At 38.2% G+C, this 25,810-nt stretch overlaps 1 protein-coding gene and 1 long non-coding RNA gene across 2 annotated transcripts; one reads left to right on the forward strand and one right to left on the reverse strand.

Moving 5' to 3' along the window:
- Positions 1-861: 861 nt before the first annotated feature.
- Positions 862-23,904, forward strand: LOC309595018 (inter-alpha-trypsin inhibitor heavy chain H3-like; the record flags this gene model as incomplete). Its single annotated transcript, XM_082321480.1, has 21 exons — positions 862-951; positions 5,156-5,179; positions 6,358-6,524; positions 7,594-7,698; positions 8,115-8,277; positions 9,204-9,314; positions 9,962-10,087; positions 10,651-10,767; positions 11,547-11,715; positions 12,038-12,163; positions 12,426-12,607; positions 13,563-13,748; positions 14,709-14,848; positions 15,251-15,405; positions 18,032-18,058; positions 18,994-19,047; positions 19,680-19,793; positions 20,383-20,587; positions 21,714-21,886; positions 23,524-23,635; positions 23,736-23,904. The coding sequence occupies 21 exons, from the start codon at positions 862-864 to the stop codon at positions 23,863-23,865; spliced, it is 2,676 nt and encodes an 891-aa protein (XP_082177606.1). The 3' UTR covers positions 23,866-23,904.
- LOC309595019 lies at positions 21,220-23,849 on the reverse strand. Its single transcript, XR_014229170.1, has 3 exons — positions 23,680-23,849; positions 22,659-22,752; positions 21,220-21,304 (listed from the first exon to the last, which is right to left on the reverse strand). It is a non-coding gene; the product is annotated as an uncharacterized lncRNA (long non-coding RNA).
- Positions 23,905-25,810: the final 1,906 nt, after the last annotated feature.

The raw sequence follows: 25,810 nt of genomic DNA on the forward strand, positions 1-25,810 counted from the left end.
GATTTTAAAAGCTCCAGGCTGGTTTAAAAGGAGCTCCTGGACCTATCCTCCCATGTCCTTCCCATGGCAGCACACCTCAGAAAGCTGACTGCAGGAAAAACAGAAAATACCCCGAATTCTGTAAACTTGAGTATTTTATTATCAGTGACCATCTAACTCCCAGTCCTCAAAAGTTTGTGTTTCATGCAATGGAGGAGATGAAACCCGTTAAAAAGATGAAGAAAGAATGCTGTCAAGATAACAAATAAAGAAAACGGGCCTTGCAGCAGCAGGCTGAATGAGTATTGATTGTGCAAGGTGCAAGACTTGGGAGCTTGGACCTGGGTTTCAGCCATGAAGATGGATAGGAAAGCAGGTAATATGAAGTTTCTGGACTAGTCAGGACACATGTCAAGCAGTGATACCTAAACTGGGTACCTGAGTGATATGCAGGATTATGGGAGGTAGTTTTTGAAGAGGAGCATAAATGGGTTTAAGAGACTGCAAGCTCTGTTACGATTGCAATGAATTTGAGCCAGGGACAGCCTTAAGAAGGTATCAGAAAGATGACGATTTTCATTTGGAAAAGAGGTGAGTCTGGAGCAGAGATCAATTTCAGTTGCCTGTACGGAAATGGATGTTGAATTTCTATTTGGAGATATTACATAGAAGAGACATTGCTGAAATATTCTGTAAATTCTGTAACAGTATTTTGTAACAGTATTCTGCAGATTATGCAAATTCAAAATGCAGTAATTGATTTTTCCTGAATGCCTAATGTTTAATCCTACTTTTCACACTGGGTTATTTATTAACACTCAGTAAACAAAGCATTATATATTTATGCATATCGTTCAGATTGGAACCTTACTTTTTTCCAAAATGGAAAACCATCTATTGCTTTGTATTTTATTATTGATTCCTGCCTTTGCATCATCAGACTTTTTGGTAACACATGTCAGAAACGTCAAGGTAAGTAATCAACCATGTATGGGGCTCCCATTCTTCATAGATTAACCTCCTGCCATTTATCAACATTTATCAAAGAGTTCATACAGTGCTGCCACCAGAAGCTTTGTGTTCTCTGTTACCAGTGAACACAAGATCAGACCTGGGACTCAGGCTAGTTTACCTCTAATCAGACTCCATTTTGAATCAGCTTTCAAGAAACTCTCCTATCTCTCTTTTTGAAAGCATCACTTTTCTCTATTTTCCCTGTCATCACCACATAATGGTGAAATGGTTTAGTGTAAATGTGTAAAACAATCGGTGCTGCCAGGGAACTGACTTTAGCACCTGTAAAACAATGCAAAATATCAGTGAAAAGATGCCTCCAAGAAGCAGAAAACAGAGATGTAACATGGCATCCAGATAAATATGTCCACTATCCAAGTGACATGGTAGGATTTTTCTCAAAAGATTTGCATGTTAGCATAACATAAAATATATCTCTGTCCCTCAAAGGGGCCATTCTGTTTTTGACTGAGTCTCTGAGTAAGACAGTGCTGCCTGGTGTTCTGCCTAATTTTCTTCATTTAAGTTGCCAGCCACTCCTACTCACCTCAATCAATTATTTTCCTCACTCTCAGTAGTTACATACTATGAAAAGTTACAGAGGGCAAATCTCTCTAGGGAGCATTGTAGGTTAGTGGGTAGAACAGGACAAAGCAATTTACAGTCAATTGCTGTTGATGAGATTATGGTCTTTGCCAAGAATTTTTCTTTGAAAATCAGGATAATAACATATCTAATTTTCAAAAATCAGCTTGAGATTTATTGCTGCAAATTGGAGATGCCATGGATTCTTATTATTTAACCATTATGTACCCCAGATATAACATAGCTTTTTCCTCCTAATTACCATACTACCTGTTGTTCTCTGTATGTCTTGCAATGCTAAAGCCTTTCTAAATGGAAAATGGCCAAAGCGCCGTGCAATGCTCCATCCGTACATGCAGAACACTACAGAAAAGTCGGTTGATTCTCCCAGTTTTGTTATATACTTTATGTGAATGTAATTTGATTGAAATGGAAGAGATTGCTATGAGGTCTGAAGGTCTCGGTCCCCATCCCTGTCTTAGCTCCTTTGAGCAAGTAGTATGCCAGTGAGTAGTGATGAAGCGTGGCTGGAATTCTGTCTGGCTGATGACCGTCAAGCTGTCAAAGCTGCTTTTAAAGCTATATTCAAGTAAACACAATTGGCAGACCCAATTCTGCTGAAAATTGAACAAAAATCCGAATCAAAGATCCCCAAGTGCACTTGTACACCTTGTTCCTATGCGTGCAGCAGCTAAGGGTGGGAAAGTCTTTTCTAGATTAAAAACTACCCCTAGAACTACATATTCAAAGCACAGGTAGCGATGATACAGCCTTCCTTTTAAAGCCCTCTCATTTTGGCAGCGGCGAGACTCCTGCATGGCTCATGAGGAAGTTTAGTTTTCATAGCTTAGCTGCATTATGGTGTCTTCTCTGTGATTTCCAATTACCATCACTTGGGATGGTGAAATCTTTAATGTTGCTGTAGATTTGGAAATAGTTTTCATGCCTTATTTTTCCTACGTAGTACTTAGGGATATATGCAAATACCTCGTTCAGTGTTGTGAATTCCCGGAGGTCACTTCAAGTTAACTGTACAGTCTTTGCTGACACTTTTACTCATGCTGTGCTTTCGTTTCCCAAGCTGTAAAATCAGGGCTGCTTTCAACAAGTACTGTAATGGGAGCCCTCTTTTCCCTCCCTGTTTTCCTGGGAGTTCAAATTTCTTTTTTCCTCTGCTCTTCCTCTCCAATTTCTATAGATTTTTTGCACCTATATTCTTTGCTGTTGCCACAGCAAAACAGTATTAAACAAAAGCAGAATTTGTTACTGTTATACAACTGAAAAAAAATTCTAATAATTGGTGCAACTGGCAAATATGTGGAAATACTATAGAAAGATTTTATCAAGTAACTGTAATGACACAAGGTAGAGGATATTAAAATCTCAGTTTGATCTAGAATTGCATAACATTTTTTAATGAGACACTATCACTTTCTGCCCACGTAGCTTAAATGATCTTGATGTTAGTGAGGTCTCTGGCTACATCCAAGTAAATGATTAAGAATGAAAAAAAAAAAAAATCACAGGATCACAGTCACCTAATCCACTCCCCTGTGCAAATCAGGGTCAGCTAGAACAGGTAGCCCGGGATGATATCCAGCTGGATTTGAGTATCACCACTGAAGATCAGCCCAAGTACAAAGCGATTAATACCTTTCACTGGGAGATATTTCTCTATTTTCTTTCTCAATGAGAATGGCAGAGTATCCCCCCCAAATATTTACAGAATCAGAACAGAACTCTTTCAAAACTGCTGGAGAACCCATAATTCTGATAAAGAATGTGCACAACAGCAATTCTATAAAAATTAAATGCAGGTAAAGTATCTTTTCATTTAGGAGGTAGTAGTCAGAATTGCAGAATTTGTAGCTAAAGAACACATTTTTGTAGTTTTTTGTATTCTTAAACTGCTTGGAAAAAAGTTTAAGGAAAAGTTTGTGCCAAAAAAACTGACATTTCAGTGACTTCCAGCTTTTCATTTCCCAGGGTCCATACCTCAGTTCGTGTTTTGTAAGGGGAAATGATTAGGTGTAATGACAGTACAGATACAGAAAAGGTAACTTCCGTTTTGGAAAGGAAGGATTTGAATCAGTGTATACTCTACACAGCCATTAAAAAAGCCCACATAGGTTTGTGAAACAGGAGAGACGTACGCACAGAAATCACCTGTATGGCAATAACAGTTTGAAAGATGAACCTGGAGAAACATACACAGACTTTTTGGCCAGACTCTTGCAGAACCTGAGAAGCCTCCACCCAAAAACCTTGCATTACTATAGATTTAATATAGTGTCTTGAAAAAAACGCCAAAATAAACAAAAAAAATCCCTCTGTCTCAGTTTCCAACCTGTAAAACTCCTAACTGTGAAAGGTAACAAAAGCCTTAAAGGTACCTGTGTCACATCTGTGACCTGTGTATCTGACTTGAACCGTTATTGTGTCTTTACCCCTCTATTTGGTGGAGCAGGTAAACATGCTTGCACAAATTGTGATCCATGAGGTTCTGAGAGCCAAAAGAGATAAGGTATTTGTAGCCAAGCTTACGGGAACTGAGTTACACAAGCTGTTATTTTAACATGATTCCGTAAGTACGTTTGAAGCCTGTTCTCTCTTCCAGAAGAGAGTACATGGTATTTTTTTAGAGCTTCTGATATTTGCACCTACTCTGGGAGCAAATACGCCAAAAAGAAGTTGTAACAGCTTTTTTTTTTCCCCCTCTATGCAGCCTTTCATGGTGACTACCTCTCTGTAAGCCTAAGAATTACCATCTTTCTTACCTATTCATGTTAGAATGAGAGACTGTTGGAGCGAAACAGGAAAAATTTAGGACAAAGTCTGAAAGTGTGTAAGGATGAGTGCACCTGATAGTTTGGATGTGTGTGTGACTGGAAAAAATATGCAAACTCATTTTTTTATGTTTTGATACAAACGCCTTTTTTCTTCCAATGGAGAATTAGTTTGAAAAGGCAAAATATATACCACAGGACCCCAAAACAGGAATTCCTAAGAAGAAAATGTAACCCTCAGAACAAGATACTCTGTTTTTACTTTGATGTCATCACACAGCCAAACTATACTCAAGGAAGCCGTATTAAGCAGATTTTAGTGTGTTCTTTAGTCTCAATGACTTTTAAATATAAATAGCACTGAGCATTCAAGGCTCTTTTCCTCTCACTCTCCCCTCATCTCTCAGGCGGTCCATTATTTTTCAGCTGAAAGAAGGTAACTTCTTCTTGTGTCACTTGAGCAAAATACAGAATCAGCAACATTCAAAGTTTAACTTACCTTTCAAACCCACAGTATTTAAGGTGCACTAACATCAAATGAAAACCAAAAGATTCACCAAAACTGGGAATGCTATAAGCATAATAATTATACCTGCCTCAGACACCTTATTTGCTCTTCCCTCAAATTTACTTCACTTTACTAATTAGGACCTTTCTCAAGCCTTCCTTCTCCTGGACAATTTCTTTTGACGTGGAAGCAGAAGACAACTAAATAGGTGCTAAGTGATTTATTTCTAAATGCAGCTTTCCTACCTCAGTTATGATTTTTTTCCCTGTTTTTCTTTTTACAGAAGCGAAGTGCTGATAATGACTTGGTGAGTAAGGCTTGATTTTGTCCGGGCTACTGAGAGAGATTTATGGTGACAAGAATATTCTTACTGTGTTCACAACATGTTTCTATGAGTCCAGTCTGAGCAAATAGATATTTCTGAGTGTGTGTGACAAGGGGAGTAGCCGCGAGTTGCTTGTTTTAGGCAGTAGGACTAACTAGACAGTTCCTTTCCAAGCTCTGATGGAAACTCCTGGACAAGGAAAGAGAATGAACAAATTATTTTTAACTTCGTTGTATTTCAATAAATAGGAAATTTGTTTGAAGTCACCTCTATATCTCTAACAGACATCCCTTCTATGTTGGTTTTATTTTTACTTTTATTTTATGTTGTAGTTATTTCTAAGGAAGGCAAGAGACCTCATCTCTGAGGCTGATTCTACCTGGCACATGGACTCCACTTCAGCAATGCTTAAATGCTTTGATTGTTTTGTGACCTTAATCAACCATCCAGAGATCAGGCCCACCATGAAAACCCCAAGGTTCTTTCCAGTGCTGGTTTTGCTGCCAGAAGCAGACCTTCTTGCCTAAGGAGTCCTATCTGTTGTTACCTACACTTTCACATAGTCTGCAGCAATCTTATACCTGAGCATTCAAAGAAAATAAATATTGCCCTACCCATTTCCTTGTTTAAAGAAGAATGAGCTCCAGTTGTGAGGAAATTGAGAATAACATAAAATGGAATTTGGAGCCATCTGGAATTGTTTAGGTCTATTTTTAAACAAGATGACTACTTATAACCCTGCTCTAGGAGTCATCCACTCAACTGATAATTACAGTCACTAATACTGTAGTTGTAATACTGTAGGCAGCAGTACATTGTTGTGCTCTTTGACTAACCATAAACAAAAGTCACAGTCTCAGTAGAGAAGAAAACCTGATTCTTATAATGGCAGTATCTTTGCTGTGGTGGTAGTATTTTGTTAAAGAGGCTGTAGTTATAATTCATGGAATAGCACCATGATAGCAATGTGATAGATATCCAAGGAAACACAGCTGTGCTCCAGTTCTTATGATTAGGTCTTCCCTGTTTTGCTTTGGAGTGATAGAATGTCCTGCTGTGATTTCTTTTTAAAAATATGATTATAGCTGATTAACAGATATATCAGTGTAACAGCTAGCTCAGCTAGCTCTTTTTTTTTTTTTTCATTTTTCAATTTACAGGTTGTCAATGGGATAGAAATCTATAGCATGAAAATTGATAGTAAAGTAACTTCCCGATTTGCCCACAACGTCATCACCAGTCAAGCTGTCAATCGTGGAAATGTGCACAAAGAAGTCTTCTTTGATGTTGAACTTCCTAAGACAGCCTTCATTACCAACTTCAGCATGTATGTACTCTTTACAATATTGTTAGAGAAGACTAAAAATCTGTGCAAATGCAACTGGGAGAAACTGAGCCCAAATGTTCATTTTTACTTTGCCATTTGATAGATTTCTAAATGCCTCCTGGGTAATTTTCTGCTACTATTAACTTAACATGCAAGATACTTGGAGAAAGACAAACATTGGTACATCTATAGAAAAGATGACTAATTTTCAATTATTTCTATTCATCATCATGGACCTTAGGGAATGGGAGATCTTCTCTGGAGATCCATTCACCTTTTCAGAAATACCTCTTACTTACTCTGGTCTTATAAAACCAGAAAAGTTCCATTACTTAATTTCCTTGATGGCATTATAGCTTAAGTTATCTCTTCGTCTAAAAATCATATTTGAATGAAGGGCAGGAAATAGAGAGAATTATCTCTTCGCATTTGTACCTTTAGTTGCAATAATGTGCAATTCTCACACGATTATGAGGTTTAATTCAGTTTAAACACGTCTGTCTCTGCTAATCGCACTATGCCTGTTTTATTTTCAGTGAAAAGAAACAGTAGCTTTTAGGGCACAACTACTCTTAATGCATGCTAGAACTTCTATTATAGGACGAGATGAATCCCCTATGAGAAATACCTGCTTAATGGTGTAAGGAGTCTAAGGATTAAATGTTCAGCTGTAGACAGCTACATTTGGACAGATGAGTCTCATCCAGAGAGTCATCCTGCCATGAGATGAGATGAGATGAGATGAGATGAGATGAGATTTGTCAAGTTGCTGAAATGTAGGAATACAGCAGATGTAAGTAGTGTTGCTATCAATCAGCCCAGTTTTGATTTAATTCATTTTCAAAGTAAAATTTCGTTTAGATTCTCTTAAGATACTGAGCACAGAGCTCTTAATTCCAGCTAAATTCACTGAGAAGACTAGCTTCAGTGAAAGTGCTCAAATCTTGGCAATATCAGATTCCTGAAAGTGCTGTTTAGCAAAGCAATCAATAAACAGAGAATTGCCTATAGTAACTTTTCATGTATCAGTGCAAACCACTCAGCTAAACCAGGACTTTTTCATCTGCAGGACAATTGATGGTGTCACTTACCCTGGAATTATAAAGGAAAAAGAACTTGCGAAAAAGCAATATGAGAAGGCTGTTTCAAAGGGACAGACTGCTGGTCTTGTCAAGTAAGAATGATGTCTTGTATGGCTTCCACATCATCATCCTATAGCAAATTGTGAGATACCTTGTTCTGGCATATTTCTGAAGTTTGTTTTTTACAAGACCAAAGAACAATCATTAAGTTAGAGTTATTCTAGTGTAAATTATAAAAAGGAAATACAACTTCTGACTATGCAAGCAGCAACTGCAATTATGGTAAGACTGTGTCTGCAACTTTTACAGACTTTGTATGACCTGTTCCTGGGATTAAGCTCACTGGGAAACTTGAATAAATTGTACACTGTTTGAGTATGATTTTAGCAACAGATCAAAATTCCCATATTTGTTTTACTCCTTTTTGAAAATTGTACTCCACCAAGCCAAACAATAAATACTGTGAAAGAGGATAAAGATATTATTTTTCTTACCCACTTAAATACAGAGCTTCAGGAAGAAAAACAGAAAAATTCACTGTCTCAGTCAACGTTGAAGCAGCCAGTAAAGTCACTTTTGAACTCACATATGAGGAACTGCTGAAGCGACAGTTTGGAAAATATGAGATGTTCATCAAAGTAAAACCAAAGCAGCTTGTCAAAGATTTTGAGGTAAATGGCAAACTGTATCAAATTGGATACTGTAACTTAAGAGATGAAATTCTGTACATCTGTTGAAAGTGGAGTACCATGGTCATTCCCATTGGTTCACAGGTGAGCTAAAGGCCCATGATAATATTTCCAATGAATCACGTGGGTAGTCCAGTATGCTTTAGTGCAGGTTTTTATTTGTAAGCCTGACAGATTGGCTCAAGCTTCCAAAAGAAATGATACATGGAAACCTGAAAAAGCCATTACGATGCCTTGGGGTAAAATAGAAGACTAATAGCTTTTATAAATGCCTTGATAACATAAACTACACCTTTCTCACACCACCAAGAAAGTACATCATCTTAAATGACAATGATACATATATTGCGTTCTAGAATACTGTGGCTTTTGTGTGCCAAAACTTGTCTTTGATCACTCCTATCTGCCTTGCTAAAACCCAGCTCTATGGCAAAATTTTTCTCCTTTGTATGCCCAGAAAATGCTGCATAAAAATCATTACAAAACTCAGCATCTCTAAGAGTTTATGCAGCATTATTTTAAACGCGCTATGATAGAAGGCATCTTGAAATATAGGTTGAAGCTGAGCACAACTCACAGGTAATAGCTGGGTTACATTTTTGAAGGACTTGAGTATTTATTGACATTTTACAAAATTCTAGTATCTAGCTTTCAAACAAGTTATGTTTCTGTTGAGGTTTATTTGTTTCTAGCTTTGTTTTTAACTTCTATGTATAAAAAGCCTGTTTGGCTGATGGTGTGTCCACACAAGTGTGGATTTGGACTGCCATTATGAATTACAAAATTTCTTCTGCTTTTACAAAAATCCCTCTTTCACATCTGTGGTTGCCTGCTGATCCTCCTGTAAATGGCTAAGTTGATATATTGCAGGGTAATCGATAACAATGAATTTTCAATTAATATTTCAGATTGAAGTAAATATCTTTGAGCCCCAGGGTATCACTGAGCTGGAAGCAGAAGGAACATTCATCACCAATGATCTACAAAATATCATTAAAAAAACTTTTTCAGAGAAAAAGGTACAATGACTACTGACTTCCATAATTTATTTGTTACGGTTATAATTCTGAAATAATCTCAGTGCAAAAGTGCTGTAGTGGCTAGCAATGGAGGTGAGAGGAAAAAACAGAGAAAATACAGTAAAAGCTTGTCTGTGCAAATGAGCTCTGAATTCCAAGCTAGCAAGTTGAAGGCCATCTCCATGCAGTTCAGAAGCCACATAGCTGTTAGCATGGTGCTGTACCCAAACTAGTAGGCCTTGTCCCACAGCAGTGGTTGGAAACCTGGACGCTGATAGGACTATTTCTTACAGAAATAGAGTCAGTAACAAGTACTTTTCTCATGTATGGAGGTGGTAGAATTCCTAAGACATAGAGTGCCCAACAGCTTTATCAAAGGCGTCATTCAGAGTGGAGGGCTGAACCAAAGAAGAAGGGGAGGTAAACATATGAAGAAAGCCCTAGATAGCAGCCTTCACATATCAGATATCCATCAATAAATACCTAAATATCTATGGATACAAACTAATACCTAACCTGATAAAACCGGTTATTCTCATGTCTGTGAATATAAATATACCAGTTTCACAAAAATGCAAACTTCTTTATGTTCTGTAGAAACTTTTCAGCTATTAAGGTTCATACCTCATGAAGGCTTTTCTTTTCAGGGGCATATCTCTTTCAAGCCAACTCTTGATCAGCAGCGAACCTGTGAAAATTGCTCGCAGTCGGTCTTGGATGGGGATTTTACTGTAAGATATGATGTGAAGAGAACAACTCCAGATAATTTGCAGGTAAATCTAACAGCTGGAAATTTGGAACTGTTGAACAGCTTAGCTTGCATAGTAAAGGTCAGGCAACAGCGAGGGCTAGCTGTTCCCTAAAGGACGAGGAGCTGAGTGTGACAACACAGCTGACAGCACAGGGGCTTCACCAGCCAAGAGCCCACTCCCCATGGTACCTGAGCAAGGCAGACCCAGAGATGGTAGTCAAATTCAACTGAGAGTCCAGGTCATCAAGCAAGTTTGTGGTGATGAGGCAGCCCAAGGTCAAGGTGGGAAGTCAGTCTGCAGGGTGGGATCCAGATCAGTGGAGTCCCTGGACAGGAACAGGTATGGCTGTGACACAGGTGGAGACAGGTATTCTTACAGTGTAGCTCAGGCAGGGACTTAAGGCCCAGGCTTGCACTTAAATGAAGCTCCTGGGCCCATGGACGGAGGCGAGACTAGTCAGGGCCGTTAAAGCCTATTAGTCCACTCAGGGTCTAGGCAGTAAATGAAAGCAATTTCTTCTTTATCCATTTTATCTTTATAATATACAAAAACCTTTTTTTTTTTTTTTACATTTTAATTTTCAGATTGTCAATGGCTACTTTGTACATTTCTTTGCACCAACAAATCTTCCAAAGTTGCCCAAGAATGTTATTTTTGTAATAGATATTAGTGGCTCAATGTCTGGAAGAGAAATAGAACAGGTAAGTTATTACATTACTATCAAGTCCCAATGGAAGAGCCTCTGTCGTGATGGAAGGGACGTGGTGGCTCATAGTGCATATGCGCTGCTTAAGCAATACCAAGTGGTATTATGCAGTGACCTCTCTAATGCTCAGTATCATAAGTACTAGTTTGAAGTGTTACTGTAGAACAAAATTCTATACATTTAGGCTATATTTACTTATAAATGTTATTAGTTCAAAACGCTCAATATCAACATTTCCAGAGAGCTCTGTCACGTGTACTGGACAGTTCCAAAATTAAAATGTGCATACAGTATTACGTGCATTATCTATGTTGTTCATTCTGTCTCCTCTGGGAAGCAGCAGCTCTTTTCATAGTTAGAACTCCTCATTCTAAGCTCATGCTCGGAATTTTCAGGTTTTGGTGCTGCATCAAAATATCCATGCTTGCTTGCGTATGAGCTTCTCCACCAACCTGTAGCTACCCATTTCCCATCACTTTCAATTTGCCATGCCAGCTTACCGCAGTGTAAGCAACGATCCATGATGTGAGACCTGATTTTCCTCTCAGCTACAAAGATTTACCAGATGTAATTGCAACTGGCTGACTTCACTAGAGTTACTCTGAAATAGACACAGAGACTGGCAAGGACAGAACAAGCTCAGAATTTTTGCATGACATACATACTGTGTAAAAGTTAAAAATACCCAAATGCTGAGAAATTAATCATGTAAAATCTGTAAGCACCTATTTCATTAAGTGTTGAACCATACATTTAAATCTCTTTGTCTTACAGACAAGAGAGGCACTTCTAAAAATCTTAGATGACATTAAAGAAGATGACTTCTTCAATTTCGTACTCTTTGGTAGTGAAGTACACACCTGGAAAGAAACATTAATCCAGGCCACTCCTGAGAATCTGGATGAAGCAAGGAAGTTTGTTCGGGGCATTGACACTGAAGGCAGTAAGTACTTTACTGGACTTGCCAATAGGTTGTTGTGTAAGTTAATTTATCAATGCAGTCTGTGAACACAATACTACAGCTTTTTTTTTTTTTTTTTAATTACTGGTGAGACACTCCTAAAGTTGCAATTTACTCAGAACATGACATCTATTTTTCCTTATGTTTCCAAAGTCCAGGTACTTTTCTATCGAAACATCCCACTGCTTGCAAACCCAAATCTTTTATTTTCATACTGCAATGAGATCTCATCAGATTCCAGTGAAAAATGGACCTTTATTTTGACTGTCTCTGCTGAAACCAAATTTCTATGTCTACCTTGCAGTGACAAATTTACATGGTGGTATAATGAGGGGAATTGATATGCTGAATGCTGCTCATGAAGGAAACCTTGTGCCCAAGAGAAGCGCTTCTATAATTATCATGTTAACAGATGGCCAGCCAAATGTAGGTAAGTTTGTGTTGGATGGAATAATAAAGAGAGTGAATTAACTAACAAAAAAATGCTCAGTTAAAATTGGCCACCATCTTTGACTTCTGGATGTTTTCATGATTTAAAAGGCTGTAGTGTTACTACTATACAAGCATCATACTACTACAACAAGTTTTTGATAATGCCTCCTAAGAAATCCGCACATGACTAGCCACATTTCATTTTGTGTTAATTTTATCTATTTATGAAGAAAACTCAGACTTTTTCTGGTTTGATGCAGGTGTATCAAATACTCAGGATATTCAGGCGCATGTAAAAAAAGCCATTGAAGGAAGATATCCCTTGTACAATCTTGGTTTTGGCTATGGTGTTGACTACAGCTTCTTGGAGAAGATGGCGCTGGAGAATAAAGGATTGGCCCGTCGGATTTATCCTGACTCTGATGCAGCTTTACAGCTTCAGGTGCAGTAATCACCACTTAAATTAGATGAGAGATACATTAATTCAGACAACTATATAAATGTTCTTATTTTGAAGTCATCAAAATCCCAAAGTGTAATCTGGTACTGAGATACTCAAGAGTCTGCTGTAATCAGAATATTAGTTGCATTTAATTTTCCCCTTATATAAGCAGAAAATGGAAGGACAGTAACAGGAAGGTACTGCAGGCTATGGAAGAGGGTTCAAAACTTGGCATAGGGTGACACAAGTCATGGTTCTGAAGGACACTTTGGTGTGCAGCAAAATTGCTGCAGTCATCCATTATATCGCCTATACCTCACAGATCATGTAGTTAATGTCACGTCAAGGGAAGAGAAGGATGGCAGAGGATAAAGGCTCTAGATATTCTGTCTTTAGGAACTTACTGCAAGCAGGTCTGTCTTGCCATCCTTCTGAAGCATTTTATAGTCATATAAGGCATGAGAACAGGTACAGGCAGTACAGAGTTGACCTTTTTTACTTCTCACATTCCCATAGCAGCCATTCAAAAAATTCAGCAAAGACTTTAGATACTAGATTTCATTGCAAGCTCTGCCAAAATCGAATTCCTAGTCTCCTTTGTCATTTCAGTCTCTGCAGGGAATAGATCTAGAAACTTATTTCTATCAAATGGGGGGGAGCTTGGGATCCCTCTTGATTAACACTGATGGAACTTATCATCCACAGCATGTTGTTCTCAGATATTTTTGCTCTCTCTTAGTGAGACCGAAGAGTTTGTATGTCCTTTCTCATTTCCATTATTTGTAGATTTTTAGGCCTTGCACTCTGAGATTTAATATTTAAATATTTCTTCTAAAATACAGTTTTAGTTTTCATTGCTGAAATAGCAGGATGTTTCTGGGTACAGGTCTACCTATGAAATAAAGAAACAATGACAGTTAAATGTTTGGGGTTTTTTTTTTTTTTTGTCCTGTAGGGGTTTTATGATGAGGTGTCGAATCCCATGCTCACAGATGTGGAGTTAAACTACCCAGAAAATGAAATATCAGACCTAACTAAAAACATTTTTAAGCATTTCTATGATGGGTCTGAGATTGTGGTGGCTGGGCGCTTTATAGACAACAACCAAAACAGCTTGACTGTAGATGTGAGAGCTGAAGGCGTAAGTATGGATTTCTTTGACCTAAGTAAGGTATTTCCTTGCTATGCAAAATGTCTGAATGTTCAAAGCTGGCAATACGTAAAATATTTACTGGTATTTCTCTACCTCAGTGACAGGATGTGTTACTGCATGTGTGAGAAACTAAATGCACCAAAGTCATTGCTTTTAAAACTGCAAGTTACTTGCCTAACTCAGTCAGGTATGCTGGGGTCAGTCTGGAACAACTTCGTGCAGTGTGACTGGATTAGCTTTGCTAACAGATTTTTTTTTTTTTTAGTTTAGTCTCTAAATACCCTACCTGGTTCTTTCAGGAGCCCAGTGTTCAGTGTTCACAGACACGAGTCTTCATTGGGTGAAAAAAACTGATGGATAAGCCAGCTGAATATTTGAAATGCCTTCCTCTTAAATAGAAGTCTACTTCTAATACGAACCAAGTGATCTAAATACCTCTCCAGATCTGGATTCTGTAAAAATATTTGCCCCTGATATTCAAGAAGCACAACACAAACATATTATAGGTCATGTTATCATAAATGCTGTGAACTGTGTATATGCCCCATGCACTGTGGTGTATTAAATATATTATGTGAAATTAGGTATATTTCAAATACAAGTAATGTGTTATTAGTTAGCCAGCATATCTGCTTGAACATGTTCCTGTATGAAATTGGCATCATAATCAAAAAGTTCTTTAAATCCTGAGTAGCCAAATTCTAATGAACAAAAATGCCATGTGAATTTGGAAACTGCATTAGGTCCTATAGTGTACACTACTAACTTTCACAGAGGCAATGGAACAAAGATCCTGATACAACACTGACAATTTCCTGGGCAAGTGCTGTGTAGGACCAGACTGGTTTTCAATTTAATAAGATTTTCAGATGTGAAGGTTTTGATTTTGGGAGGTTCTGGAAGTCCCTGGCTGCTTACGATACAAAGAAATTTCCTTATTGCTAACAGGCTAATGACGCCTTGTCATATACTACACAACAAGATACTGAGCAAACAGCTAAAGCTTTTCAAGAACAAGAATACATATTTGGAGATTACATTGAAAGGCTCTGGGCTTATCTCACCATTGAACAACTCCTGGAAAAACGGTAATTATATCTAGAATAATATCTTAGCTGTGAACCCGTTAAGCCATCTGACTGGTGCAACTTCTAGGATATGAAGCTGAAATTCACATCACACTGAGGTGCCAATGGGGAAGCATAAAAAACAGTAAGGAAAATCCCCCAACTTATTCTCCTCCTCAGCCTCAGTATTCCTGTTTCAGGTTGCAAATGAGACAATTTTAAATTATTGCAAATATAAAGCACAGTTTTGCCTTTTTCTTGGGTAGCCAGTGGAATCAGAAGTACTCTTAGACTGTAACAAATATTCCTTATTGAGAAATTAGCTGCAGAGAAACGACTTCACTTTAAAGAAAAAATATTTAATCCAGAGTTCAGTGAGTAATTTAGCAATCATTGGTGCTAGGAGTCTCTACCTGTATTCAGTATTGCAGCTACGGGAGAAGAAAAGGAGAATCTTACAGCCGAAGCCCTGGCTCTCTCACTAAAATACAAGTTTGTAACGCCACTGACATCCATGGTGGTGACAAAGCCAGAAGACTCTAACAATCAAGATGGGATTGCCGATAAACCCATTGAAGGTATAGACATTTTCAGTTTTACTTTATTTGAGAAGCCAAGTGTTCTTTTGATGTTCCCCTAAAGAAAGGCTTTCGCGTGGGCACAGTTTGAAACATGTATCTGAAAAATCTGCTTTCCAAGCCTCACACGTATATGGTTTCTGCAAAATTAATTTTCATTGTAAAGCTCATTTCCATCAGACCATCCTTCATTATCAAATCATACAGGCAAAATACTATCAATTCAAAATAAGTGTATTTTAAGCTAAATATATAAAATATTACATTAAAAAAATGAAAACCAAGAAGCATTTCTAATCTAATAATCCAGCTATATTCAGTTTAGTTCACATCACTTTCTCCTTTATTTTTCTACATATTTCAGCTTAGGGGTAGATGTAGTAACATCTTTCTACATGAAAGGGGAAAATTTGCCTGAGATCTGCCTCGTGCAGGATATATCAGGTTGTAAAAAGAGGGAGATTGTATCTGTAAAACACAGTATTCCTATATATTGCAGAAAGAGAAGCAATTGCATTGAAAGTGCACAATTTGTTCTCAACTCCTCTGATACTTTGGCTAATTATTAACTCCTTGCTCAGTAAAACACCATGCTTTCACACAGTTCAGCCTCTTTGTTTAACCTGTGTGAAACAAAATGACTCTGTTCCTCTTGAGCAAAGTAAGGCAAATGCTATCTGCTCAGTGCACCCCAAAGCCACCCTGCCCTTATCTACATGTGCTGTTTGGGCCATTCTCATCTCTCCCTCACTCAACAGGTCTGACAAACCTCTTGTGAGACTTTTCAGTCTCTTCTATTAGCATCCATTTTTTCCCCAAACATTTGCTTAGTGCCCCTAAAAGTTCCTTCCAGGCTCTGTGTGGGCTCTCTGATGGCTTCTAGATGAAAAACTTGCTCATCTCCTGAATTTGGCATGGTAACTTAAGGCACTTTAGCATAACAGAGATCCTTACTGGAGGTTGGTGTGTTTTTCTTCCAACTGGAGTAAGTCCTGAAACCAATTAAGTGCTAAGTGCCCTTCAATTCTGAATAATTCCTCAGGCATTCTGCTGATAAAATTTTTGCATTATTTTTCATAACTATCATAACGGGATACTGACATAAAAACACTTCATGTTTAATTTAATGTTCAAGTCACTATACAGCGTAACGACTTTAAAGTTTACAGCTGGACTCCATAAGATGGAAAAACTTACCCAAACATCTGACAGAAGTGGCATCCACTCAGAGTGATCTTCAGCTCTTTGCTTTCCCTTTCCAGGTACTTGTAGTACAAAGGCCCTTTTCTGAACCTCTTTCCAAGTAAATCCTCTCTGTATATAGAAAGTATAGAGCAGTAACAGGGGAAAATAGTCAAACCACTGCTGCTGTATAAGAAAAGAAAATAATTTTTACACACCCTAGAGTCTAGAGTCACAAATGGGATTACTGAATCATCCAGTCAGTATTAAGGGAACGATGCAAATGCCTTGAAAAGCACAAAAGAATAAAACCAATAAGGAACATTTTGCAATGTGGAAATGGCAGAACAATAAAACAATTACTAATAATGCTCTTGTCGTATGCATAATTAATTGCAGTTTTGCTGCCCCACATAACAGCTTTTTACTTTCAGTGTGTTTCTGTTTGATCTGCAAATATTGAGTTGTATCATTGTGAAGAAATGGAATTGTAAAATACTGAAGATACCTGGTTGAATTGTCAAACAGTTTTAATTTTTTTTCTTAGAATATGTTTTAACAGGGTCAGAATCCTTCCTGTTTATTCATACAACTGAAACTGTAAATTTCTCTTTTTCTTCCTTTTACTTCTTCCCTGCCCATGGTAACAGCTGAAGGTATGTACATTTCTTATTAAATTAATTAATATTTTTAACTGTTAGAGATGGATTTCCTGCATCACTTACTTGATCTAGGATGCAATATTTTCATAAAACTCTTGGTGAATAAATCAAGACTGTGTTATAAATAGATTAAAAAATTTTCAGCTGGAAAAATTTGTAAATACCATTTACATTTACTAAATTACATTTAGCGTGGTTCCTCCTATCTCTGATAATTGCAGCATCCCACCATCACAGAATTCAGGCCCAGTACAACCAAGCTGCCTGCCAGGGCCAGCGCTGTTGACTCCCGGATACCTGTGTGTCGCAGTCTCTCATACAGAGATGCCTTCATTGACGCTGTGATTGCTACTTCTTCAGCACAAAGCAGTAGCCTTCAGACACCTCTCCATAGCTTCAGATGTAAAAAGAGCAGAAGGCTAGAAAAATGCGGAAGCAGGGGGGTGAATCTTACTGACTTCCCAGTCGTGCAGTTTAGAACAAGACGGCACAAAGGAATCAGAGAAGAGCAGGTTGACCCAGCCCCTTACGGAGCAAACCCCATGCCTTTGGAAAAGTGACGTTTTTGCTGAAACGTAGGGTGTGCTTTCTGCCTGTTCATGACATTTGCTTTGTTGCAGTGCTAAATAAACTGCTTTGACTCAATTTTTCTTTTTAAAATATTTAGAAATTTATACGCAATTGCAAGATTTTTGGAGTTGGGTTTGGTGGAAGGAAGGAAGTGGGAGAGATTGGTTTTTATTCTTTCTAGCCTCTAAAATAACATTTTGTTTCGTTCACAGCACAGGCTGTCACAGCTGTTACGCTGGGTAAGTCATTAGTTTAAGTTTCTAAATGAAGCAGCATCTGTCAAAGGAAATTGATTCAGACAACTGAAATTGCCAGAGAGAGAAACTGCCTTTTCTGGGTTTACAACTGTATTTGAACAAATACCACCAAATTCTACCCATGGCTAAAATGTTGCTCATTGCTAAAGACACACTTAAAGGTTGAAGAATACCGGATGAAAAGGTTTCAGCTAAATAGCTTTTAAGGAGTAAATGCCAGTTCATCAAACCACCATTTTTTCCTGAAAGCTGTTTCCCAAGCACAGAGGATGGACTTGAATTTGCATCTCCTTTGGAATTATATAAAGCAAGGGCCTATGATGTCAGCATCTCTGGCTAAATTAATGTGTTCAGTTACTTATACAAAAAGAAACTGTTTTATTCAAGAGAGAGGGACAGAGCAACTGACCCTTCAGATTCCTGGTTGGGCAGTCCTGGAAATGGGAGAGTTAGATTTAAGTTTTTGCTCTGGAGATTACTCTCAGTCTCTCTCTCTCAGTCTCTGTCTAGTTTTCTCACGTCTTCATTGACTTAAATTCATTCTGGAAAAAACCAAATGTCAAAACCTCAAAAGTTTTCAATGGATGATATTGCATTTCCTTGCTGATAGACAGCTTAATCCTTAAGTCTGAAACATTTGTGTCCTACAGATACATTACTTGGGCCTTGTGGAAACCCTCAAAGCAATTTAGACTACAAGTGAAATCTGTCTTTATCCTGAAGCTGTGCTTGATTCAAAAGGGGCACAGACTGTTACTCCATGGACTATATGTTTTAAAAACTAGGATGGAATTAGCAATTTACCTAGCATATTAACTTCCTGATATCTTACATGAACTGTGCAGATAAATGTAAATATTCCATTTTGATGTGAGTTTTTCTAACAAACAGTTTTATTTTTTCTTTACTCTCAGCAGCTCCACAACTATCATCTTACCTATATATGGCACACCCCACATGGTATACTAGTGGTGAGTAGTTTGAGTAGTGTCTGCTTAGAAGGAGAAGAGAAGAGGGTATTTAAGGCTAAATTGCACAATTCTTACGAGTCTTTTCAATAATTCCCTTCCACAAAAGCAGCCATTTTTTATTTCTCAGGGGCTAGTATTTTAATTTACTTTAAACATCTCTACATGTTTTGTAAAGATCAAGTCACTGAGATTATATATGGTCATTTTCTTACTCCTCCTTCCCATTGCTGGGCTTTGTGTTGGTAACTGCCTATTCTCTATTCAGATGAACTTCCTGGCCTCAGTAATACTTTCATGGCCCTCCAAGATAAGCACTTAGAAGCAGCCATCCCAAACCTACAATCCATGAGCCAAATAGTGTGGTGGTCAAAAGGCACAGGATATATGTCATGTACCTGGGAAAGATGAAGGAAAAAAGGCCGTAGTTCACTTTGGGGAGACGGTAGGAGCTTCCCTGGGACCCCGCCACTCCTTCGGAGGATGGGCTGGGCTAAGCTGGGCATACAGCTTGTGCAGGGACCAGTTCCTGCTGGTCCCCAGCATCAGCAGTTCCATTGCCACAACGTTGAATGTTCATGTGGAACTTTGAACCTGTGCATCGCTATACAAATACCAGTGATTTGCCTTTACAGTTGATGGAGATCCACACTTCATTATATCAGTGCCACAAAAAGAAGATGCCATTTGTTTCAATATCAATGAAAACCCGGGTGCTGTGTTAAATTTAATAAATGACCCAGTTACAGGTGAGTTTTTAATTTTTTTAAATACAGTAAATCAGGATACTTTTATAACAAAATTTCTTACATTTCAAGGCTATCTCTCTCTTTTATACTACATAAGCTTTTTTCCCAGCCAGGTTAGTAGGAGTTCCTGTAGCTGTGATAGGGTACCATTACCATGACTGTTTTCAATTGTCGGAGCAAAATGCGCTTTTAAACTTTGTTTGAGAACCACTGTGAGAGTTGAGAGACACAATTTGTCTCAGTGAGCGATAGTACAAGCAATAAAATAATCCTTAGGTTGCCATTTCATGGAGTACCTGGTAAAGAGAGACCAATGTCACACAGGCTATTTGTGCCCATCACAGACTCTTTGTGTGCTAGGAAATACTAAACTTTCCTTGATAAAGTGACTGTTTTCTTTGTGGAAATCCACAGAACAGCCACCAGAGCTTTATTCTACTTTGGCACAAACATGCACAAGTAATTCTGGTCTCTTTTTCAACTCGTATTTGTTTCCTTGAGGAGTTGTTAAATTTCCATGACGCTCCTTGACATCAGTTGATCAGATCCTATCTATAAAACAATACTTGATGTTTCATTTTGATATTAGGCATCACAGTCAATGGAGAACTCATTGGTGATAAGAGAGCAAATACTGATGCAAAGATCCAAAACACATATTTTGGAAAACTTGGCATTGCAAATAAGCACCTGGATTTAAAACTGACAGTAACTCCTGAGAAGATCACAATTCAGAATGGCAATGAAAAAACAGGTTTCACCTGGCTTGACTCAGTCACCTTGCAACAGGAAGGGTAAGGCTTACAGAAAGAATATCAGGCTCCTGTTTTATTTTCTACACTATTTTTAGTGATGATCAATAATATACTTTTAAGATTTGTTGTCTGAATATACAGAAGAAACTGATTCAAGTCCTGCTGGATTCTGCTCTCTACTTTGTTGTGTAACTGCTGAATGATTATTCATAAATTCCTCTGCTCGAAATAAGCAAAAGTGAAGAACTTTCCCTGATTTTCTATTACTACAACTAAGGTAAAGCTAGATTTGGTATTGTGCTTAATGCAGCGGTGTCTTGCAAATACTTAAAGAGTAACTTTAGACATAGTGTGTAATCTTTCAAAGAAAGACATAATAACATGCTGTAAACAATCTCCACTTTAAGAAATGGAAATTGTGATATTTCTAGACTAGGTGCATTTTGTGCTGTCAGCAGGTATGTTTTTCATGAGATTTATCTATTACAGAATCATTTATACCTGTGCAAAAGGAAGTTTAGAAAAGGAATGGGCAGCATCTCCTCTTCATTTACTTTTTCATTGTGTACCTGGAACAAAATTACTGCCTTCTCAAAGCATGGCACTGCAACAGAAAGAGCACCGGAGCAGAACTGTTATTCATACAGCATGCTTATTTTTTTATTATGATAGCCACATTGATGATACCACTAACACAATCAGAAGCAAATCTTCCTTGTCCTAGCACTGAGGAAGCCGGTTCAGGAGTTGTCTTTTCTGAAAAACAAAAGGAAAAGGTGTCAGGTAGCATCCAAGCAAGGAAGTGATGGTTTTAGCAATAACATTTTTATTACTGAGCATGAGGTGCTGTTATCTACATATCACTAACCTATCTGTGATGAATTACGTTGTTATAGGATGAGTTTCGGTAGAAACATCTTGCTGAAAAGTTTAAAGGCTAGGTAGCTTTTTACACTGTAATTTAGTATGAGTTGGACTGTCTGTGAACACACACAGATTCACGTGGACCTAACAAGGCAGCAAAACCTCTATTTTAAAAAAACACTGAGCCATTTATAAAGTCATGTTTGTTTGTTGGACATGTTTCTTCTTCTCAAGTTTCTTCTCATTGCTGTTAACTCCAGGAAGGACAATGCCCTAAGTCAAGCTTCTCTTTTTTCCTCAGTTTGACTTTGATAATTAACAGAAAAAAAAATCTGGTGCTCTCAATGGGCAGCGGTGCCTCATTTGTTATTGTTTTGCACGAAGTATGGAAGAAACATCCTCTCCACCAAGATTTCCTAGGACTGTATACGTTGGAAAGTGATAAACTGTCTGAACAGACCCATGGATTATTAGGTATGACTTCATTTAGTGTTTTCATGCTTGTCTTTCCTTATGAGGCTACATAATTTGTAGACACAATCTTGTGCTTAGCCTTTCTGAACTGAGATAGCAGAGGAAACTGAGATGACATTGATTGGCCGTATTAAGATTTCTGACCAAATATTCTGGGCTCAGACTTTATGCATAATCTTTTCATAAATTCCTCTGCTGCTGCTGAAATCACTAGCATCCATTGTCCTCACTGGTGTCTTTAAACCTCTTTATCTTGCTAAATCCCACCTACAGATTTTTTTTTTTTCTTACTACACTATTCCTTCAGTCTCTTGGATGGTTTGCTCTCTCCTTTCATCTTATCACCTTTCTCCTAAGTACAAGCACTCTGAGAGAATACATGTGTTTGCTCAATCAAAATTTGCCAAACCTCAATTAGGACATCCTTGTAAGAAAAGAAGTTGCTAAGGTATATTTTGATTTACTAGCATATATTAAAATCACAGAATGCCTTGTATTGTCTAAGATTTTCCTCATGTTAACTAACATTCTTTATTCTAGTAGAAGGCGAAGTTGGTAAGTCAGGGATCAAAATTTTGACCCCATTGAATCCTGTTTTCTGCCAGTGTAGTGGGTTTGGTGGTGTGCATTCTCAGCTGGAAAATACACAGCTAGCAGCCATTTTCCCTTGCCTTCCAATTTTCACTTACAAAATCAGGTAAGGGCGGCAAACAATCATTTTGGGTCAATAAGTTTACTCCTTGTGGAAAATAATGAACTGCTGCGAACGTACCCTTCTCAGTCTTGGTGTGCACTTTGGGGCCTGAGGAGAGTGAGCCAAAGTATCAGTGGCAGTACATGTTACGGTCCGTGCGTCATGGGAAATGCTGTAACAGAACAGAAAAAGAGCAGAATAAGAATGGAATGTTATTCATGCTTTCCTGCTCCAGTCTCCTCAGGCTAAAGGACTTCTCCACACAGAAGTTATTCTGCTATGGTATGAATTGCAAGTAGCAAGAAAATTGCAAAAGCCCACGTGACATGTGGGTACACCATGTTACAGGTCACTGACTTACACATTGCTATTTTCATCATCTTTGACTTTGCCTCCGTACTTCACTAAGCAAGCTAAAGTCTGTGCTCGTTATAGCACTCAAAGCACCAGCAGCATCCTGCACCAGCCCAGACAGGGCAAAAGTGTGTGAAAGCTAATCCTGGCAGGAGCGCGAAAATTCCTTAGGTGTCAGCCTTGTTCTGAGCATAATCACATCCAAAAATTTCAGAGCTCAACTCATGCATTATTTGATAAAAAAAAAAGCTAAGACTTGGAGAGTATGTAATAAATACAACTGAATAGACAAGACACAAAGGGAGGATATCTTGAAGGATATCTAGAAGAGGCTAATTTTACTGTGCACTCAGAAGCTGGAGCTTACATCCAGATGATATGTGTAAAATTCTGGCTTATAAAAAGAAAATAATACCATAGGCACATGTTCAACCTTGCACGAAACCTGGTGTTTGCTTATCCATTCAAAACCCGGAGGGGACATGGAAAACAGCATGGGAATGTAGAAATTCTGGGGTTTCTCTTTGGTTTGTTTCTGTTTTATTGTGTGCAACATGCCTGAAATGGTCATTTTGGCTTCTATTTTTAGGACAGTTTTTCCACCCCATTGACTTCACCATACTTGAGGTTCATCCTGGGCCTGATCCCAAGAAACCAGATGCCACAATGATTGTTAAAAACAAGGAACTGACAGTAACAAGGTAAAAAATAATTAAGTCCTTAGCAAAGCCTTAGGAAAGATTACCTTGTCAAAGTGCAGTTTCTGCTTTGATACGCCCATGACTGTATTTTCCCTTTCAGGGGCTGGCAGAAGGATTACAGAAGAGGTCCTAAGCAGGGCGTTGATATTCCTTGCTGGTTTGTTCATAACAACGGCGCTGGGCTGATAGATGGTGTTCATACGGACTATATTGTTCCCAGTCTGTTTTAAACAACTACAGCTTCCTCCAAATTCATGAGTATACAGGGTATTTGTCTGAAAGAATAGTATTTTTCAATGTTTAAGAACTATTAAAAATACATAAGCTTACCATGTTTGGCAAAGCCAAGATATGACGGATTCTCACTGCATATTTGATCACATCTTAAGTGCTAAACAGCTGTTCTGCTTGTGTGCACAGATATGACTCATCCCCTGAAATATCCTCGTTTTACTGAATTAACTTACTAGTTTTAAAATCGTGACTTCAAATATTACTTTGTAAAACATTACAGAAACATTCTATCCAATGTTAAATCAATAACTGAGAGTCAGGAGTGATTGATTGAAATAAAAGCAACGGTACTTAAAGCCTTGTTCTATTACTCCAACAGCTATCACTCTTTTCATCCCGGTGTCACAAAGCCCAAGATGCCAGGTGCATTTTGAGGAGAGCCGACAGAGCAGCGGGTATTTCAGGATCGGTCAGTAGTACTTAAAACCATCTGACCACTTGGCTGTGCAGCGCTGAGGGCCAGTGCAGCGCCGTCACTCAAGATGACTGTTAGCATCCAGAACTTCTGTATTTTAGTATTTTAATTTGAACTTCACTTTTCAATGCCCATATCTTTATAAATTAATGAAATACCACAGTTCCAAACAGCACTCAGATTTAAGTAATAGTAGCTGTCTTTTGGACAGTACCTTTTTTGTGTAAGAAAGAGCCTTACTGTCTTCCAGTACAATTCCTCCCTCTGTTCCCATAACAGAATTTACATACATATTTCAGGGCAAGAAATGTCCCATTTATTTATATATTCATTTTGTACTGGAAGAAATTGTAAACTCTTAGTTCTAAAGCAAAAAAATTAAGATTTCTTATTTACTTCGAGTTTTCTTTTAATCAAATTAGCCATAGCAAGGCAATTATGGTCTCACATGGCAAAGTAGAAAATTTCCCTGCTGTTACATGACAAGGAGAGAAATTCAGCATGTGGGAAACTAGAATGCACACAAACATGAGGAGAGAGGAGTGTAGTGGGAAAAACAGGGATGACATAAGATATGATGGGTTAAATTGGAAGAACAAAGGTAGAGGTGAACAAAAAGGCAACAGAAAAATCAAAGAAGAAAAAAATAGAGGAAAAAGATGCTTCCTGTTAAATTTATGGGAGAGACAGACCTTCTCCAGGAACAAAATCCTTTGCTAAAAGTGGGAGTTTTGTATAAGAAAAAAAAAAATCAGTTCTTGAGGGGGGAGGTGTCACAGTGGCTAGGTATCTGTGCCTGCTAAATTCAAACAAAAATTATGAGAGACAACAGTATTTTCTACAGAAGGTAATAAGTTACTGAAGAATGATGAAGGCAGGGAGAGGAACAGGCAGGAGTGGAGAAGACCAGAAAACTGAAAGTAGTAAGGTCAAGTTTACATGGTTCTGAATGTTTGTTCTAAGATAATGAACTAGATGGAGTAAAATAAAATAAAGCAATGATCCGTTTTGGATCCTCCTGTTCAGGAGCTGTGGGCCCACCCGTCAGGGCTGGTCCCGTACTCACTTGCTCCGTTAAAACAAAAAAACGTAGCAGTGGACAGCAGACCTTGACCTACCTGGCTGGCAAAGTCTAGGCACAAGGCAATACCAGGCACAGCCTGAGCCAGAGCTTTCCTCCTTAATTTATGAGGCTGAGGCAAGTCTCCGGAGGTGGCAGGAGTCTTGTCGGCTGTGACTGAATTGTCAGCCAGGAGTTGACCTCGGAGGCTCTAGTCTGCTTTTGCATGGCTTCTGTGGCAGCCTGAGGAACTCCCACTTACGCGGGTGGGGATAGAAAAATCTCCTTTTTAATAGGGAGTTCTTCCAAGATTCTTGCAATGTAGGAGATGATAACTGCAAATGTAGCTAAAGGTGACGATAAGGACAGAGAGAAGTAGCAGACAGATCCTTACAGTTAGATAAAA

This window comes from Platalea leucorodia (assembly GCF_965183815.1).
Source record: "Platalea leucorodia genome assembly, chromosome: 9".
In the NCBI taxonomy this organism is placed as follows: Eukaryota; Metazoa; Chordata; class Aves; order Pelecaniformes; family Threskiornithidae; genus Platalea; species Platalea leucorodia.